This window comes from Aphanomyces astaci (assembly GCF_000520075.1).
Source record: "Aphanomyces astaci strain APO3 unplaced genomic scaffold supercont1.13, whole genome shotgun sequence".
Taxonomy (NCBI): Eukaryota; Oomycota; class Saprolegniomycetes; order Saprolegniales; family Verrucalvaceae; genus Aphanomyces; species Aphanomyces astaci.
Window position 1 is genome coordinate 676,900 of NW_009798276.1, and position 19,651 is coordinate 696,550.

At 47.9% G+C, this 19,651-nt stretch overlaps 4 protein-coding genes across 4 annotated transcripts; 2 read left to right on the top strand and 2 right to left on the bottom strand.

Moving 5' to 3' along the window:
• Window positions 1-10,934: 10,934 nt before the first annotated feature.
• Window positions 10,935-11,470, top strand: H257_06685 (hypothetical protein; the record flags this gene model as incomplete). The annotated part of the gene is made up of 2 exons (XM_009831998.1): window positions 10,935-11,304; window positions 11,355-11,470. The coding sequence occupies 2 exons, from the start codon at window positions 10,935-10,937 to the stop codon at window positions 11,468-11,470; spliced, it is 486 nt and encodes a 161-aa protein (XP_009830300.1).
• Window positions 11,471-12,773: 1,303 nt separating this feature from the next.
• Window positions 12,774-13,818, bottom strand: H257_06686 (hypothetical protein; the record flags this gene model as incomplete). Its single annotated transcript, XM_009831999.1, has 2 exons — window positions 12,774-12,979; window positions 13,758-13,818. The coding sequence occupies 2 exons, from the start codon at window positions 13,816-13,818 to the stop codon at window positions 12,774-12,776; spliced, it is 267 nt and encodes an 88-aa protein (XP_009830301.1).
• A 372-nt stretch (window positions 13,819-14,190) lies between these two features.
• Window positions 14,191-14,613, bottom strand: H257_06687 (hypothetical protein; the record flags this gene model as incomplete). Its single annotated transcript, XM_009832000.1, has 1 exon — window positions 14,191-14,613. The coding sequence occupies one exon, from the start codon at window positions 14,611-14,613 to the stop codon at window positions 14,191-14,193; it is 423 nt and encodes a 140-aa protein (XP_009830302.1).
• Window positions 14,614-17,256: 2,643 nt separating this feature from the next.
• Window positions 17,257-19,391, top strand: H257_06688 (hypothetical protein; the record flags this gene model as incomplete). The annotated part of the gene is made up of 2 exons (XM_009832001.1): window positions 17,257-19,313; window positions 19,358-19,391. The coding sequence occupies 2 exons, from the start codon at window positions 17,257-17,259 to the stop codon at window positions 19,389-19,391; spliced, it is 2,091 nt and encodes a 696-aa protein (XP_009830303.1).
• Between the last annotated feature and the right edge of the window lie 260 nt (window positions 19,392-19,651).

The following is a 19,651-nucleotide window of genomic DNA, read 5'->3' on the forward strand; positions in this document are numbered from 1 at the left end:
AGTCAAGGACAGATGAAGCTGCTCATGCATGAGTTCAAGGTCACCCAGCAAACGATCTCACGCATCTGGGCACGTGGTCGCGACTCCGCCGCATCCACAGGGTGTGCCAAGTTGTCGTCAAGGAAGAAAGGGCGGTGCGGCGCTCCACCCAAGTACGCTACAACCGACGTGCGCACCATCATTACCAGTACTCCGACAGCCGATCGGTCCACATTCAGGTCGTCGACCGGCGTTCCGAAGACGTCGCTGTGGAGGCTACTTCAGGCCAAGAAGTTGAGTCGCAGGACGAGTCGACTGAAACCCTAGTTGTCACCTCGACATCTTGAAGATTCCTTCAAGTTTGTCAAGTCGTTCCTTCGGCCTTGCTTGGGCGGCGAACTCCGATGGCACGACATGATGGATTACGTTCACATCGACGAAAAGTGGTTCTACATCACGAAGGTAAATCGCCGATATTACCTGTGGCATGACGAACATGTTCCCGTGAGGAAGGCGCAGTCCAAGCGCCATATCACAAAGGTGATGTTCCTGTGTGCGGTCACCCGGCCTAGGTTTGACTTTCATCGTCGAACAATGTGGGACGGCAAGGTCGGGCTGTGGCCTTTCGTTGAGGTCGTGCCCGCGAAGAGACGCAGCAAGAACCGCGACCGAGGAACTCCCATCACGACACCAATGACAGTCACGAAGCCTGTGTATCGTCAGTACCTGGTGGACAAGGTTATCCATGCGATTCAAGCCCAGTGGCCCTCCAATCGCCGTGGACCGGTGTTCATTCAGCAAGACAATGCCAAGCCTCACGTTGGCGTTGACGATCCGCAAGTGATGGAAGCAGGGCGCACGAATGGGTGAAGCATTCGACTCACGGCACAGCCAGCACAAAGCCCGGACTTCAATGTCCTGGATTTGGGATTTTTCAATGCGACACAAGGACTGCAGCATCAGACCTCGGCGCGCACCATCGACGACCTCATCAAGTCGGTACAAGACGCGTTTACAGATCTGCCTTGGCGTGTGCTGGACAAGACGTTCATGACCTTGCAAAAGGTCAAGGAAGAGTCCATGAAGGTTCAAGGCGACAATGTGTACAAGCTGCCGTACTTGCGTAAAGACGTCCAAGAGAAGGCTGGTGTGCGTGAATTGCGTCCATCGTGTGAACCAGAAGTCGTCGCAGCCCTCGAAGCACTGGAGAGTCGCTTGGCTGACGAGGACCTGGTCGACGAAATGGCTGAACTGTTCAACACTTCTAGTGATTTTGCGCAGGTGGAGAAGATAGTTGTGTGTGAAAGATACTTAGAATGCCAACCAAATTGTTCATCACATCATGCATTCACTCGTCGTAGAATTGTACTTCTGAATAAAAATACACTTACACCTCGAAATTTGATGCATAGTGTATACAAATTGCTTGATGTTTAAACCTCTCCACACCAATGAATATATCAAATAAACCATTTTATGATTTCACTGATATTGGACTCTTTACGAATTATTCACGAACTCCTCTATGAAATTATGTTCTACATAGTAATTCAGTTTCATGAGTGTTGATTAACTGACATGTGTCCACCGCATATTAACGAAGCTCGATGACCTCCGGCCTCTGGCCTTACACGCTCCTGAAAACGGACTTCATGTCCCAAGCCACGTCCCGTGACCTTGCTGAGTTCTACTCTACGAAGGACTATGTCCCTCAAGGCAATCGTATCGATGCGCTTAACATCAGCAAGATGTACCTCGATCAAGTCGAGCACTCTGAGTTTTATGTTGTCGACCCGACTCTGTCGGTGACCGATCGCGATGCGCGTCTCGCTGAGATCAAGGCGCACACGACCGCCATCTAACGTGAGGTCATTGCCCGCGAGGCGACCAAGAAACTTGCGAATCAACGCTCTGCGGCGCACACCTTCTTGGTATCGGCTATCTCCACCAACCCCCTCCGCCCCCTCTATCAGGCCACTACGTGCCCGTTCGAGCTCTTTGAGCACATCAAGACTCGTTTCGAGTCCAACCCCATGGACAACAACCCCACCGTTATTGCCAGTTATCTGCGCACTCTCAAGTTCACCGATGAGAGTTGTATCGACACTCTATCCGTGGAGCTTATTGACCTTGTCAAACGCCACCTCTGTGGTGTCTATGACGCCGCCGTCGTTTAATCCTCTGGATCCATCGTCAATCTCGTCCGTCGACTACCACAACCATATCTGGAATTACTGCGATGTCCGACACCTTTATTGGTGACAAGGAATTGGAAAGTCGTGACCAACTCTGTGGCCACCGCGGGCGCCTCCAACCAGTCCGTTATCGTTGCTGACGTTTGGGCCCCTCTTCAGCATATTATTACCAATCGTCTCCAATGAGCGTCTGCTCTGGGTGACAACGGCTCTGCCGCTACATTCAAACACGAACCCAGCTTGCAGCTCTCACGCATGCCGTTGCGGCCCCTGCAGCACCACCCAAAGCGATTACGCAAGCCGATGGCTCAGTTCATGTTATGAACGCCTTTACTATCCCGAGCTATGCTCACCGTGATTGTGTCAATCACCCAGGCAAGTCCTGCTTTTACTGCGGTGTTGCCAAACATACGCTTCCAGCGTGCCCTACTCTCAAGTCGGACTATGTCCGCAACACTATGCGTCCTGGCTTTGACCGCGCCGTCTTTGACAAACATGGATCTTCCTCCCAAAAGAATCGCAAACGCGATTATATCGCTTCATCGCGTCCTACCCAACGTCCTCGTGATGACCGCGATGATCGCGATGGGCCTAGTGGCGACCAGGGCTCTAATAGCCACCATGGATGGGGACCAAGTTCCTCTAGTGGTCCTGGAAATGGCGGGTGGAACAACAATCGTGGCAACAGCCGTGACAAAAATCGCGACCGCGACCGCAGTCGTGATCGACAACGCGACCAAGGCTACGGCCGCACGCATTGTGGGGTCTTTATGACCAGGCTAGCACTGCTGCTCGTGCAGCCGCTCGTCCATTTATTCATGCAGGCAATCGCCTCAATGGTTTTGCCAACACACACATCTTATCCCACCACTTTGTGCCTCCCTCCACTCTCAATCTGGTCCTTCAGCGTCCCAACCCACCATCGGTTTTACGAAAGGTGTTTCAACCGGGCTCTGCCCCACTCTGCGATGTTTTTGCACCACCGCCCCATGAACCTCCGCTTATTACGGCTTCTACCCTCGCTCCTATCATTGATGCACTGGGCGAGCTCCCCGATCACTAATCATCTCCTGTGGATGCCGGCGCTTTAGACTTCGCTGAAGTCCCTTCTGCCGAGGTACTTATTACCGAGCGTTTGCCCCTATACACACCACGACCATTGTTTCAAATTTCTGCGAACCCAACCAAAGTGGATATTCCACTGTTCCCACCCAGTGCCTTCTCGGCCACTCGCAGCGACATTATTACCGCGGCCGTCAGAGACACCGATCAAGGTGGTTCTCCAATTGCCCTCAAGATGTGTGGACGGTGTCCGTCCCCATCCCCCATTTCAAGTTTTTGGTGGACAAGGCATTTTTGCCCTTCATGCGGACCTACGCTACTGTGAAAGTAACCACGGTGACCCGCCTCTACCTATGTCGGTGACTTATAGTCCCAATGACGTTCCCGCTCTGCGAGAACATTGGATTGTTGACTCTGGCGCTTCTGCCTCATGCACTCCCAACCGAGATTATTTCTCCAACTACGTCCCTTGAGCACTGTATCTTACAGTCGGGAACGGTGCTCAACTTCCCGTCCTTGGCTATGGTCCTCTTTCTTTGGCCGTGGACATGTCGTCCCATGACCAAGCCGACGATATTCGTCCATGAGCTCTACGCCTCACCTTTGGTTTACATTGCCCTGAACTACAGTTCAACTTGTTCTCGGTGCGCCAAGCGACCGATGAAGGCATTTCAGTCCGTTTTACGGCTCGCGACATGTGCGAAATTACCACCACTCTTGGTGATGTGCTTCGTGCACCTAACAATTGCATGGGCCTATACTCCTTTCCCTGTCAGCCCAAGTGCGAGCCCTCAACCGATCCGCACCGTGGCGAGTATATCCATCCGGGCCAAATGACCATGCTTACTGGCATGATGGCCACCTTTGAGACCGCTCTGCGGAAATTCTCCTCAACACAGTGGATTTTCCACTTTTAACGATCAATTGTACATGTTTGCATATTCGTCTGTGTTGCGCTATGCGCCAATCATTCAACGACCATATATGGTCTCCAAGCCAACACCGTTCTACCCAATTACTCCAGACTCTGTCTCGATGAGTGTAGCCCAGGCTATGCTTGGTTCACACATTCCCACACCTGTCCATGACACCACTACTGTTCCAACCGACTGCCTTATTAGCCTCGTGGCTGACTCCAAGCTCTCTGCAGCTAGCCTTGCACGCCTCTGGCACCGCCATCTCGGCCACCCAGACATTCGTTGATGCCTTCAACCAAATGACAAAGACAAACCCCAAGCTGCTCTTCAAGGCCAAGCACCTTCGTGGTCAACTATGTGAAACTTATGCTTATGCCAAGTCCAAGCGCAGTCCTTTTGACTCATCTGCGGGCTTCCGCGCGACCTCCTACCTAGCCCTTGTACACTCTGATGTTTAGGGCCCAAGCCCGATTTTGTCGGCGGGTGGCGCTGCCTACTTTGTCGTCTTTATAGATGACTACACCCGCTTTATGTGGACCTACCCCATGCGTTTTCGCCAAGATCTCTATGAGACCTACGAACTATTTCGTACGGACGCGATGTCCATTTTTAAACTTGATGTTTGTGAGCTGCGCCACTCATCACCTATGGACATCGGCACCCTTCAAAGCGACAACGCGAAAGAGTACGAGAAACTTGGGCGCATCATCATGCCCAAATACAACACTCGGGTGGCTTTTTCCAACGCCTACTCCCCCCAACAAAACGCTGTTGCCGAACGCCGTATCGGCATTGTTGTGCAAAAGATGTGAGCTATGCTCATTGAAGGGGCTCTGCCCAAGTTTCTATGGGATCTTGTCCTTCACTATGCCTCATGGCTTATCAACATTTCTCCTTCGGCATCCAACAAAGGTGGTTCACCCTACCACGTCGTCTTTAAACGACACCCATCTTTGGGTCACATCAAAACAAAACCTTTGGTTGCACCGCGTTTGTGCACATTCAACGTGCCGCGCAATCGTCCAAGCTCGATCCCCGTGCCGTCAAGGCCATTTTGTGGGTCTCCCACATCACATGACCGAAAGGGTTATACCCTCATGCATTTGCACTCTCATTTATTGATTTATTCTCGTGACGTCACCTTCTGGGAGTCCGAATTCCCAGCCATCAACTCTGTTGCTGCTGCTGCGGCGTATCACCAAAAATCTACCACCGACACCAACTTTATCCCAACCTTGGAACCCAACTCACCACTGCCGCCGCTGCACTCCATCATTACCAACAGGCCTAGTGCTTTCCTCTATGACAAGCCTTTGGCTTCGGTGCCACCCGTTCTCTCTACGGAACCCCCGTCGTCTCGACCCATCCCAGCACTTTCTGTGCAACTACCCAAACGAATTTGCAATGTCTTTTCGGCATTTTCATTGACCAGTCCTTCTTTGACCCAACTGCTATCCCCTTACGACGATCCTATGGTCGAAACCAGTCTGCCTTCTCGGCCCATCCACCAATAGCCTTGTCGGCTCAGCCATTAATGGCCAAGACAACACTTGACTTTATCAGCCATTACTCAAGTTGCCTCCTCATGGACACAGCTCCTTTGGAGTCACTTGACACCTACCACAACCATATGCACCATGCACTCGTGCTTGTGCCGTCCTTACCACCTTCGAGCTCTGCTCCTCCTTTGATTCCTATGGAACCATTGTTCGTCTATGCTTTGCTTGCCGACCGTGCCAACAACAACGACCCAAAGACTGGCGTGATGCCATGTCCCGTCCGGACCGCGACAAATAGCTTATAGCCGCCAAGTCCGAATACGAGTCTTTACTCTCTAACGGCACTTATGTGCTCGTCAAACGTCGTCATGATGAAACGGTTCTACTGTGTCGCTGGGTCTTTCGACTCAAAGCCGATGACACTTACAAGGCCTGACTTGTCGTCAAAGGGTACATGCAACAAAAATACATCGACTACACGGACATTTCTGCTCCTGTTGTTCGACTTGAAGTCCTACGCTTTCTATTTGCCTTAGTGGCCATTCATTATTTGGAATGCGAACAAATGGACGTCAAAACTGCCTTTCTAAATGGCAAAATCGACTGCGTTATACTGGACTTTTGTCACTTATATGGCTTCCCTGGGCTTTGCCCGCATTCACAAAGAAAGCTGCGTCTTTCTCAAAGCCCGAGATATGGTTTTACCATTGTTTGTCTCTATGTTGACAATCTTTTGATCATTACTCCTTCCAAGGCTCTTGCTGCCGCTCTCAAGGAGTCACTATCACTACGCTTCCAGATGAAGACTTAGGTCCTGTACGAGATATTCTCGGCTGGTAAATCATCCGTGACCGTTCCAAACGAACTCTGTTCATCCATCAATCACGTTACTGTTATACAGTACTTGATCTTTGACATGTCAACGTCCAAACCCGTCGCCACTCCTTTTGAGTGCACCACGCCTTTATCTAGGGCTCAGTGTGCTAGTTCACCTGACGACATTGCATTTATGGAAACCCAACCGTATCGGTCAATAGTTGGCAGTATTATATACTTAGCCATGGGCTCTCGCCCAGACTTGGCTTATGCCCTTCAACAACTCTCACAGTTTCTGCACAACCCGGGTCTTGCCCATTGGCGTGCTTCCAAACGCGTTCTACGCTACCTCCAAGGCACCTCCAATCTTGGACTTATATTAGGCGGCCGAGACTTTGTCTCCAAGCCGTTTCTATCCGCTTATGTGGATGCTAACTATGCCATGTGCCCCGATACTTGACGCTGTGTCAGTGAAATTTTCATCCTATTTTTCAACAGCCTTATTTCATGGCTTTCAAAGAAACAAGGAATTGTGACTCTGTCAACAACCGAGGCCGAGTTTGTGACTCTTGCTCTTTGCATTCAAGAATGTTTATACGTTCGCCAACTCGCTGCCGAACTACAACACACTAGTGATCAACCGATTTCGGTTCATGAGGACAATCATTCTGCTATCAGCATCGCCCAAAATGCTGAGCATCATGGTCGCTCCAAGCACATTGATGTGCGTTTTATGTTTGTTCCAGATCTCATTGAGAACAAAGAGTTTATTCTCCATTTTTGTCCTACCAAAGTACAACTTGCGGACTTCTTTACGAAGGCACACCCCGAACATCTGTTTCACAGGTTCTGCCTCGCTCTGCGACTCTATGCCCTTGGTGACTACCTTTGTGGCCGTGTACCCCAGTGACCCTTGCCTATGGCATTGTGTTTACTTTATTTTTAAACCTTCATGGTCATTATTGATATTTATCATGCATTATTTGCACCTGCTTTCTCAGCACACACTTTTCATTCACCGCCTTCATTCCTGCCCTCGACCATGTGGTGACTTGTGCACTCTATGTCTGCTCGTACCGTTTTGAAGTCGGCGGTCCCGTCTGGCCCGCGGCGCTGCTCAAGGATCGGCCGTACGAGTGGCGTCATGGTTTGTACAAGTTCCTACATGGAGCCCCCACGCCCCCTCGTCCATCCTACTTGCACTTCATGGGTTTATACCACTAATTTCTGAGTATTACTTGTACTTTTGCTTCTGACAATTTTACTTGGGTGTACCCCTACTCTCTGAGTATTACTTTGTACTTTTGCTTCTGGCAATTTTACTTAAGTTTTACCCGCTACTTTTAGCCACACTTTCTTATTCTTCGTTGCATATATGCACTTTATGGTATTTACCATGCATGATCTTTGACCACCCTTGCCTTTATGGATTACCTTAGACTTTTGCCTTACTCTGTGAGTAACCAAACACTTATGTGCCCAACACTATTTTTTGTGTGTTCCTGTCCTACCTACTTCTCCTCTGTTCTCAGGGTGGCATTTGTAGTGACATGCCTTTGGCACTTTTTGGCCTTCCCGAATTTTTCGCTAAGCCCTTTTTGCCTTTGGCATTGCCTCTCTTTGAGAACTTCGTCTCGAAGGCCTTCAGCAGTCCGTTGCCCAGTGCGGTGGCTGTCAAGAAGGGGCACTTTGGCCGTTCTTGCTTTGGCCTTTTTCGCCGAGGTTCGGTAATTTACGGATAATATCCTGTCATCCGGAATTATTCGGTGTTCTTTCTCTGTAGAAGCCGGACTGTTTCTGCCCAATCATAGGTCAGCTAAGCAGTCCGTTAACGATCACTTTTAGTTTTGTCATCGACCACACCAGTGTTCTTCGTCGTCGTTCCTCCTCAGTGCTACCCCCTGCATCGCCCCTCATGACATATTTGAACGTATTTTCATTCAACAAAGTAGGAGCGTAATCTCAACGTTGCTCTCTGTTATATGAGCCAAAGCGATATGAAATTCAAGGAGATATAGGTTGGGTTTTTTAGGTTGAAGGTTAACGAAACTTCAATATTCGAGGTGTGATTTCACGCGAGCCAACACGAAGTTCTTGAATCTGAATACATATTCGTTGAAACTCTGTATATTTAATATTTGTAGACTTAATTTCCGTTCCTTATTTTTGTGTACTACCTCAGACGGAAATAGACCAACCATTTGGGAAGAATATGTATAATTTCCTCAAATTTGCACTTTTAGAAATTCTGAAAAGACCAGTGAAAAGGTTGCATTTCGACCAATCTAATTGGCTTCAGTTGGCAAAACTATGAAATGATGCACCTGCAGCAGGATGGAAATTGTGCACTTGAGCAATACTCAATTCAAGATGATAATTCGCAACCGTGAGAGTGATGTACTTTCAAAAACGGACGGAGCCAATCAGAATCGTTTCCGTCACTTTTTCAAAGTACGATGGAGAGGCTTTTGGTCGTATTGTGCATCTCAAGTAGGTTAAAATGATTGGATTACGTTTCACTTGATCTAAGTATTGGATATTCTACTCGCACCTTGGTGCTGCAATTCATGCCGAGGTTGGTCGGAGCCGCCATTAGTGGGCGTGTTCTCGTCAACTGTACCACCAGGAACAGTGAAATCAATCCCATTTCCGCAGGATACCTTTGGGGTCATGCCACCGGTAGCCATGACGATACATATGTTTACACTGAGCCGTGCCATGTCTTGCTCGCGACACGGCACGACTCGATTGCTGTTATGTACGAGGAGAGGCTGCGAAACAGCAGCACATGCACTAATTCCCATCTTCAAAATACTGAACCCCGTTTTACCGTACGTTTGGGCGAAGAGGTTCCCGAATTTTCGTAACTTCATCAATATTACTCCAATTTTTATGCAATTTTGGGAAGACGTCATATTAGAATGAAACAGATTAGCTCCAAATTTGAAGTCTATCTGACTTGTGGTTTGTATTGAAATGCCGCTGAGATTTCCTATTGCTTTGATTGCAACTTTGAATTAAAAACGTCAAAATACTATTCTCAAGCACAATAAAAATACTGTGAGTGCAGTGAACGACATCCGGAGTACTACCGAAGTTTCTGCAAAACTATCCAATCATATTTGAGAATATTTGGGCCAAACTAAGGATTGGTCCAAATAAGCCAATCATATCGGTATCCATGGCCATATTCGAAGTACCACTGTAGTCCAACTTGCCATTTCCAGATCTAGTTATTATTGTGCATTCTGTAAAAAAATTCAGTCGAAATTCGTTTTTGGTTACTTGGTGTTGAGAGATGAGAATCATAAAATATATGCTCCTGACAAAATGAAGGAAGCTACTCCTCATGCAATACTCCACGTATTGGAATGCGATCAAGCCCACAGCATGCAGCAGACTCCGGTAGATGCTGTGGGCTATTCCGTTTGAGATATTACTGAGATTTGGCGGAGGAGTAGCATCCTTCATTTTCTTGGGAGCCGTTTCGCCCAAACATGTTACCCCAAATAGGAGAGTTTTGAAAACGGATACTACAAACTCATACTATTAATACATACAGAATAATATTCTGAAAACTATGCGAGGCTCAACTACGACGACAAATAAGTAGAAACTTGCTCCAATCGACAATTAACCCCGGCAGCAGAGCAACGGGCTCACCTAGTTTTGAGTTTCAAGTACGACGGTACTTGGAAGAGCCCCTTATCGAAGCGTATGTAAATCTTTTGGGTCTGGGATGGCCCATTTTAACGGAACATTAAGGGAAATCATTACGCACATAGCATCCTTTTAGGGTTTACCTTGAGGTAAAAGGGGGTTATTTCAGATAAAACGTTGTATTCCGTGGTAAAGGGGTTTAGGGTCAGGTTGTTTGGGAAATACATGGGGTGGTTTATGAATGGGGGCTAGGGGTCAGATTTTTGGAAATACTTGGTGTGATATGATAGTTGGTGACTTATTGGTGTCATTAAAGCCAGGGTTTGGTAATATATTTTTACCCGAGTTAAGAACATTAACCGAGTGAGTGAAGGTTGAGTTGAAGGACTGATGCGACAACGGATCGAAGGCAATTTTACAAGGGTGAGTTTGGGTGGAGTGACAATGATTTCTTCTATTTTCAGGGACTATCATGTGGCTCCTCTATTTCCGTCCTTGAACGATTTTAAAATGGCACTTCTATTTTGAGATGATCTTTTGGACATGGACCATTTTAAAGGTTAGGTTTAAGTTAAGACTACTATTGTACCCTTTTACGAACGGTTTGAACCGTTTTACGAACTCTTTTGTCCGAATATACATAGGATTTACGAACTAAAAGAATTCGTAAGTGGTACTATCAGAGTGGTGTCACTGGAGCAACCTTGTACTTTGTATACCGGAAATATATTCGAAAAATACACGTTTTACGAACTCTTACGAACTTCTTTATTCGGATGAATTAAAGTTCCATTTGCGGTGTGACGATGGGCAGGGCCAAGCGCAAACATGATGAGGACAATTCCGAAGCAGTTGCAGGAGACCGTGTTGTCGCCTTACGGCTAGTTAATGACACAACAACCCAGTATGCGTACATAATAGAACGCTTCAAGCGATGGCTGCCCAGCGAACATCCAGAGTTCGTTGTCAATTCCGTCATCCAATTGCCTCTGTCGACAAAAGTCTGTCAGACTTACTTGGACTTCGCATCTGTCAAGCGCGACGCCACAGGAAAGGAGCTGGTGGCCAAGTGTTTCAACTCGTTTTCGACCATTGGAACTTGTAAAAGTGCAATAAAGTACCTTTACAAGGAAGCGAACATCCAAATGCACGACGAACTGGAAGCTAGACTCAAAGGTACGATCCTTGTAATTGTATTTAATTAACAGTTATGCACGTTCGAGTAGATTTTGCAAACGGATACAAGCGTCACATTGCCCAGCTTAGAGAAGACGGCGAAATGCCAATCGGGGAGGGCAAATTGCCCATGACGGTAGATGGTATCTATATTTTGCATGAATAACTAACTAACTATTACTAAGCGTCTCATATTCTGGAAATTTTGAATTTATTCTTAGGTTATGCGTATTTAGCCAAAGCAGCACTGTCAGCGCGGAGGGACCACTTTCTTGCCGTCAACGCTCACACGTTCCTCCTTTTTTGCTGGAATTTAATGCCTCGTTCAGTATCTACAGCTTCAATACGTTATGACAATGTCGCATGGCAAGGTATTTTATTTAATTAGGTGCGTGGATTAATATAGACCTAGGCGACGCGCTTTTAGTAAAATTCGGGAGAACGAAAAGCGACCAAGAGGGAGCTGCATTGTTTCCTAAGCACGTGTACGCCAATCCCTCGTGTCCGTGGATCTGCCCAATCTTGAGGTTCCTACAGAACTTTCGGATTGATTTATATTTCATTAATTGCTGTGTACTTTATTCGCCTCGCAGTAATTGTATTCACGAGAAGTCTGCCAGTTGGCCAACGCACAACTTTGATCTTTGGGGTGAATGCGCAAATTCGATTTTCGAAGTGGCTACTGAAAACGAAGCAGACATACTTGCCATGGGTATGGCAATCTCTGAAATCGGCACCCATTCCTTCCGAAAAAGAGTGGCTACAGCATTGTCAAACATCCCAGGTGGACCCCAGGCGGTATCCGTGTGGCTACGTGCAGGTTGGACCCTGGGCAATGTACAAGGACGGTACATTTTTGAAGGATCTGGTGGCGATCAATTCGTTGGTCGCGGAGCAACAGGTTGGCTATTATTACTTGCTTTCGATTCGGTGTATTTATATCCAATTTTTATATTTTGCAGTCACATTATTATAAACCTCTCAAATAAAAAATAAACGTTAGGCTTACCATTAACTTCCAACACATTCGCATCCCTGCCGCCGTATTTTTCTCTCTGATTGTATTGTCTGAATCACGATTGAATGATATACACTGGTGGTGCGATAAAAATGTATGTTAAGGCATGCCCACAGCGGAAAACAAGAGTCTTTCTTTTCTGCGCGTCAAGCTCCATCAAGGATTCGCCTCTTCCGAGCTGGAGGTGTGTAGTGTAAGCTGAGAATACAATGATTCAAATTATGATTTATTAAGGTTGTGCTTTTTTATCAAGTCGTACAGAGTGTGGTAGTATATCTCGTTGACACGTCGTTTTGCTGCGCATTTAACATGACATCACCATGCACCCGTGCTGACAAATGGCTCAGTAGCCCTGACCGCCAAATTAGGGACAAAAATATAGGATGGCTAGCGTCCAAAGTTGACTTCAACCAATCACGATGATACGCCAACTATGCCAACAAGTACGGCATCACACATCGAAAGCCCGCAGGGTACTCAATTGAATAGCCGGGCAGAACTGATTCCCACTCGCCCAAGGAGAGTGCTGGACGACCCGTACATGCGGTAGTAACGTTGCACTGGTGTGCTTGGGTCGCACCAGGATCCATCGGCCGTCGCCGCGGTCGTTGGCCTGCCACAATGTGCATGCCCGGGAGACTGCTTGGTGCAATTGACCTACCTATGTGTAAGATATACGAGTCATCACCACTGTGTACCTCCCTTAGTGTTGAACAAGTGATTCGGGCGTGTTGTCGCCGCAAGTGCAGTCGCTGTGATCGCAGGATAATTGTTTCTGCAACAAACTCATAAAAGTGAATATGTATTTATACTGAGAGGAGTTCGTGAATAATTCGTAAACAGTCCAATATCAATGAATATAAATGTATAAAAATTTAGGAATAGAATTATCTGTTTTGGTATCATTAGTATCACTACAGTAGTACTAGATAAAAAGTGACGTCTGGAACCCATACCTTCGACTCGACAGTCGGGCACACTAACAACAACCCAAGGTAAACCCTAAAATGATGCTATGTGCGTAGTCATTTCCCTTATCTGAATGCCACGAAACATGGCATAAAATGGCCGTTTTCCCAATGGGGAAAAGTTGGCAAAATCGAAATATTCCATTTTTCGAGATTTTGTACGTTTAGATACCACCAAACAAAGTTCATTACGTTATGCCGCAATTTTCTTGAGAATCGGGTGTTTTACGGCTTAAAAAAGGAGCCGATTTTGTTAATTTTTTATGGAGGTTTGTGGTTACGTTGACAGTCCCCGACGGCATCGAACCGCCGACGAGAAATGCGTGATATTCTTTAGAGGTATACACTTCGACAATATAAACGCCATCTTGTGATTTTATAACTTCATAAAATATAAAGTATGAAGATTATATTTCACACACAGGTACTAACTACTACTATTATGTACTACTCATTCGAGCTATCACCGCCTTCTTCATCGCCATCTTCGTTGTCGCTCGCAGCAGACGACTCCTCATCGCAGCTCATTGCATCAACTTGCAACAGATTCTCATACAAGGATTGCAACTTGCCTTGGGCAACCTTGACGCACCTCTTGATTGCCGTCGGGGTCAATGCAGCAAATGCCGCGACGATTCATGTTTTGACTTGTGTGAACTTGCTGTCACTGCTGTACCTGAGTCCTGCATCTCCTTTCGCAATGGCCCAAACCATCTCAATGGGCTGCAAGTCCGAATGGTAGGGTGAGGGTGTACACAACGATGTGGCCGCGGGCTTCGCCAGGTCAACGACAACGGGGCTTACATGCTGCTGTATGTGCTGCGACAAATTCTGCCATATTATGCCCTTGAAGTCACCCTTCGAGAACTCGATGCCGTAGCGCACACATTCCTCTTGCAATCACTTCTTGCAGAGGCGACTGGTCGGTGTATCCTTTGGGTGCCCCTTGTGGTATTTTGCGTTGTCCATAACAATCAGCGCGTTGACCACCCCAAGACTGTCCAACTCATCCAACAACTTGCTGAACCATCCGACAAAGTAGTCATCGTTAAACATACCATGATAGTCCTTCGGTTCCTTCACTCTTGACTTCCCACCCGTAAAAATGTCCAGTCCGACCACACAGCTGGTCATGGTCAGTGAATCCAAGATGCCCGTAATGAAACAGTAGCGTTGGCCCTTGTGCTTTTCATTTGAAATCTTGTCTAGAACGTCGCTTGTGTCGTACAGACTATCTTGGTGAGCCTTGTAGTGGTGATGGATGTAGGACTCATCCATGTACACGATGGGCAGTGGCGACGCGGACGAGATGTAAGGTTGCATGAGTTGAACGTACATGTAGCGTGCTGCAACGTTGGGTTTGGACAGGTGGTATGCTGGTGACCCTTGCGATTGCCACGCTTGTATCCCCGCCGTTTCAAGAACCTTTGGAGTTTCCTATAGCTTGAACTATAGATATCCTCCTTGATAGGGTATAAACCCACGTAGGATTCCTAGATATAATTATAGACAGAACCTGTATAATCGAATATTCAAAAGTGAAGGGTTATTATGGCTGAAGGTTGAAAATAGGTGAATTTGGGCATGCTTAGCGAAGATTACTCGAAGGTTATTGTGTTTTATAGGGATTAAATCATACAGGTGGAATTGCCTCTGAATTCCCTTTCGACCACACAAAACCTCATATAAAATGGACTTAATTTGATCTTTGTATACAAAACTGGCTGTTCGATGCCGTTAGGGACTGTGAAGTCTTGCACTTCACAGTCAAACGGAAATCGAATATTTCTTTCAAATTCAGCGAGTACCCACAACTTTGGAGATCCTTCTTTTCTCCCTTTTTTCATGGGATATCAGACTTTGGGAAAAATTTGAAGACTTGCCAAAACGGTTTATAGCATAATTTTTTGCCGTGCCACCCAGGCCAGCCCTTAATGTTCCGTTATCCCGCTAGGATGGGCCATGCCAGAACCAAAAGGCTTCCTCTACTTCCGTCTGGAGGTATAGTACGTGGTAAAATTGACTGCTGTATAGAAAGTCCTTGTGACATGGCGATAGTGGAAAGGTGCAAAAGCCAGGGGGAACACTGGGTGGTTGCGAGTGAAATTAGCTTACAGTTAGTCCCTAGTGAGAACAACACGCTCTACAGTAGAGGCTCTACGGACTAGCTAATGTCTAGCCAATCAGGACACGGCATCCAAATGATGTACCGTGGATATGGCTGGCTATCTACAGTGATGCTCCCTTTTTTGCTCGACCGTATTTGTCAATTTCTTTGTAAATCAATACCCTTGTATTGATTTACAAAGAAATTGACAAATGTTGAATTTACAAGGTGTTGTTAAGAGAGCAAGAAGCCCATTGACATGGTCGAGCCCACTCGAAGGGTCTCAAGTGCTGCCATCAACGGCATTTGAGGTAGGATACCAGTGTGAGGCCAGCAATTTCTAATTGTAGATGGCGACACTTCATCCCACGCCTCCGAAGCCCACCGCATTGCTTGAAGCACGTCACATGCTTGCTTGCCCATACAGCTAATCGGGGGTATGTTACCGACACTGGAGGCTGGCTAGTGTAGTAGATACGCCATGTGTCTTTTTGTTGCAAGGTTTGTCTCTTGCCACCCGATGGCATCGCGGCTGTTCGGCACCAATTTTGAATTTCAAATCCTAGACCTCTCAAATTTTACACTTTTGATTTGCATCATTTCATGGAGTTTATCTCTTTTGGACGCACGCAAAAAGGGAGCATCACTGTAATATGTGAGGAAAAGCGTCTAAAAGGCATAAAAACCTCCTACTAGCTGCAGCCAATGCTGATACCTGTAGGGGGGAATAGCTCAGGTGGTAGAGCATCGGTTTCTTAACTCAAAGGTGATTATTCCGCAAGGATTTATCCGTCCCTCCCCGGGGAATCCGGATAACAAGGGCCGTGTACCAAGACGAGGACCGAACTTCGAAGAAGATCGGTCGAAGCACGAGGTATGCATATGAAGCGTTGAGCGAAGTAAAAACCGAAGATTACACACCACCCCTGCTGGAGCAGGCGCGTTACAAATGGCGAAGCCGTTCCATAACATGTGGTTCTAGTGTCCGCCCTCGCGGAGGAATGTCTTAAAAATGATAATCCAAACTCAATTAACCAATCCTGATACCTGATACTGATACCTGATACTTCAGGGCAGTGGTGATGTTCAAGACAGATCAGGGTGTTCTGACTGCGATCGCTCCATGGTAGCCATAACAACCTTTCCAGCAATCTAATTGGCTGTTCATATTCAAAGAGCAGCTCGCAACTCCCATTGGTTGCTGAGATTTCCACAAAATGTTAGCGTTCTTCTGTTTTGCCCCGGAGAGTACTACAGTAGTATCATCAATTGATGGATTCCTCCACATGGTTTCCACGATGCTTCAAGTCTTCGTTTCTCATAATTTGGTGTTTATATGGTATACTCTGTATACTCTTACCTCAATTTTATGTAGATTCCAGACCGTCGAATCGAATCGAATCGACGTTATTGGCTAATCCATTATTGAGTGGATTTGATTGGCTCATACAGAAAGGACATGTATATATTCAACTAACGTTAATCAGAACTCCGGCATGATTCAATATTGATTCGACAAACCAGATGAATTTTGGAAGTTTATAGCGAATTCACAATACATATAGTACAGTCAGTATCTATACAGTGATTAATTGAGTTTGGATTATCATTTTTACAGAATATATTTTCGGCTAATGCAGCAGTGGACTGTTTTACAGTTAAGCTGAAGGGCTCTTCGTGCAAAGCTGGATACTCCATTTGGTTACATGGTACTTCATGTCTGTGGACCTATAGCGTTGCACCCGGCTACTGTAGTATCGTAAGCTTACCAGCTCAAGGTTGAGACACCTCTCAACGTTGAACTTGCCACCTTGGTAGGGATCTCGCCTCGTTTTGCCATTCTTAAAAACTCCTCCAGTATGAAGGTTGTGCTTGCGCTTGCGACGTTGCCGTACGTGACCGGAGTTAGGGACTTCAATGCGGAAGCAAAAGTTCTTGTGGATGCAATGTCCATCGACGAGGTGATCGGCCAAATGACGCAGGTGAACATTGCCTATGTCATCGAAGACCAGAACGAGAAAAAGGTAGTCGATCCATCCAAAGTCGCGGATCTGGTCAACCACCGCATTGGGTCGTACTTGAACTCGCCCTTCGCCACGTCGACGTCGGACAACTCAAGTGGGTGGAACGTCACCGAATGGCGCAGCGCGATCAGTCAGATCCAGACCAAGCACATCACCGAGACGGGCCACCCCATCATTTATGGCGTAGACTCGGTGCATGGCGCTACCTACGTCCAGAATGCCGTGCTGTTTCCCCATCAAATCAACGTCGGCGCCACGTTCGACCCAGCCTTCGCCAGCCAATTGGGGGAGTTCGCTGGGCGCGATACCCGAGCCGCGGGAATTCATTGGATCTTTGGGCCGACCTTGGAAGTCGCCCGCCACAAAGGCTGGCCGCGCATCATGGAGACGTTCGGAGAGGATCCGACGGTCGTGGCGGACATGGGGCGAGCCGTAGTGCAGAGCATCCAGAAAAGAAACGTGGCCGCATGCTTCAAGCACTACATCGGGTACTCAGGCAGCCAGTCGGGAAAAGACCGCGAACCCGTGAGCCTGACCAAGCACGAGCTGCTCAACATCTTCATGCCGCCGTTCAAAGCCGTGATTGACGCCGGGGTCATGACCGGCATGGACTCGTTCATTGCTTTGAATGGCGTCCCCACCTCTGCGAACCGGCAAACGTCCATCGACTTGCTGCGCACGGATTTGAAGTTTGACGGGTTCTTGGTGTCGGACTGGGAAGAGATTTACATGATGCAGTACTTCCACAGCTATTCGGACAGCAGAGAGGACTCCGTGTTTAAAGCCATGTCCAACTCGTCGCTAGATATGAGCATGGTTCCGAACGACGCGAGCTTCATTCCGATCATGAAAGAACTTCACAGCAGTGGAAAGGTCTCCGAAGATCGCATTCGCACGTCAGCCCAACGCATTGTCAAAGTCAAACTGCAGCTGAACCTTTACGACGACCCCGTGCCTGGCGCGGACTTGGCCAATCTCGTGGGCGATAAAATCAGTCAAGATGCCGCCTTGGAAACGGCCAAGGCGTCGCTAGTGCTGGTCAAGAACACGAACGACGTGCTGCCACTAGATCCCGCCAAATCCTTCTTCTTCACGGGGCCCTCCATTGACGACATTGGGCTCCTTTGCGGAGGTTGGACCATCCGCTGGCAAGGGGTACAGGGCACCAGCAACTTCCCGGCGTACGGTAAAACGATTCAAGCGGCCATGAGTGCCGTGGTGGGCGATGACTCGCGAGCTCAGTTCTACCAAGGTGTCGACATCACTGGAAACTCCCAGTCGTGGGACATCGATGTGGCCAAGGAGAAGGCAAACGCCGCCGACTATACTGTGATTGCGCTGGGAGAACGTTCTTATGCCGAACTGCTGGGCAACACCGACCCGTATGAACTGCCCAAGGGACTGACCGACTACGTCGAGGCTCTCTCCAACACGAGCACCAAAATCATTTTGGTGCTGGTGGAAGGACGCCCTCGCTTGTTGAGTGGCATTGCAGAGCTCGCTGCAGCGGTACTGTATGCGGGTTTGCCCTGTGAATTGGGTGGGGAAGCCATCTCGAGCGTGCTGTTTGGTAGCACAAATCCCAGCGGCAAGTTGCCGTTGACGTACCCTAAATCCGCAGACCAACTCAACTTGGCCACCCCGTACTATGGGCGTATTGGTGACGATTGTGTCATGGGTGAAGTGTCGACAAGCTGTCCGGTGGAATGGCACTTTGGGCACGGGTTAAGCTACACATCGTTTAGCTACTCGGATGTTCAGTTGTCAGCCACGAACCTGACGCCATCGTCGAGTCAGACGACGGTGACTGTCACCGTCAAAAACGAGGGCAAAGTGACCGGCAAGGAGTCGGTGCTCTTGTTCGTGTCGGCACCCGGGGGTCCCGAAACGAGGTTGCTCAAAAAGTACACCAAGGTCGAGCTGACGCCAGGGCAAGCCACGGACGTGACTTTTACGCTCTCTCCGGATGACTTTGGCAAATACGTCAACGAAATCGGTAGTGGGCTGCTCAAAGAGGCGACTGCTGGGACTTACTACGTGTCACTCAAGTACGACACCCATTGCAACGCAGACACCCTTGGTCCCCTCTGCAAATCGTTCACATGGAACTCAACTCCCCCAGCCCCTATTCAAGACCTCATTCCAGGAACTCCCCCAGCCCCTATTCAAGACCTCATTCCAGGAACTCCCCCAGCCCCTATTCAAGACCTCATTCCAGGAACTCCCCCAG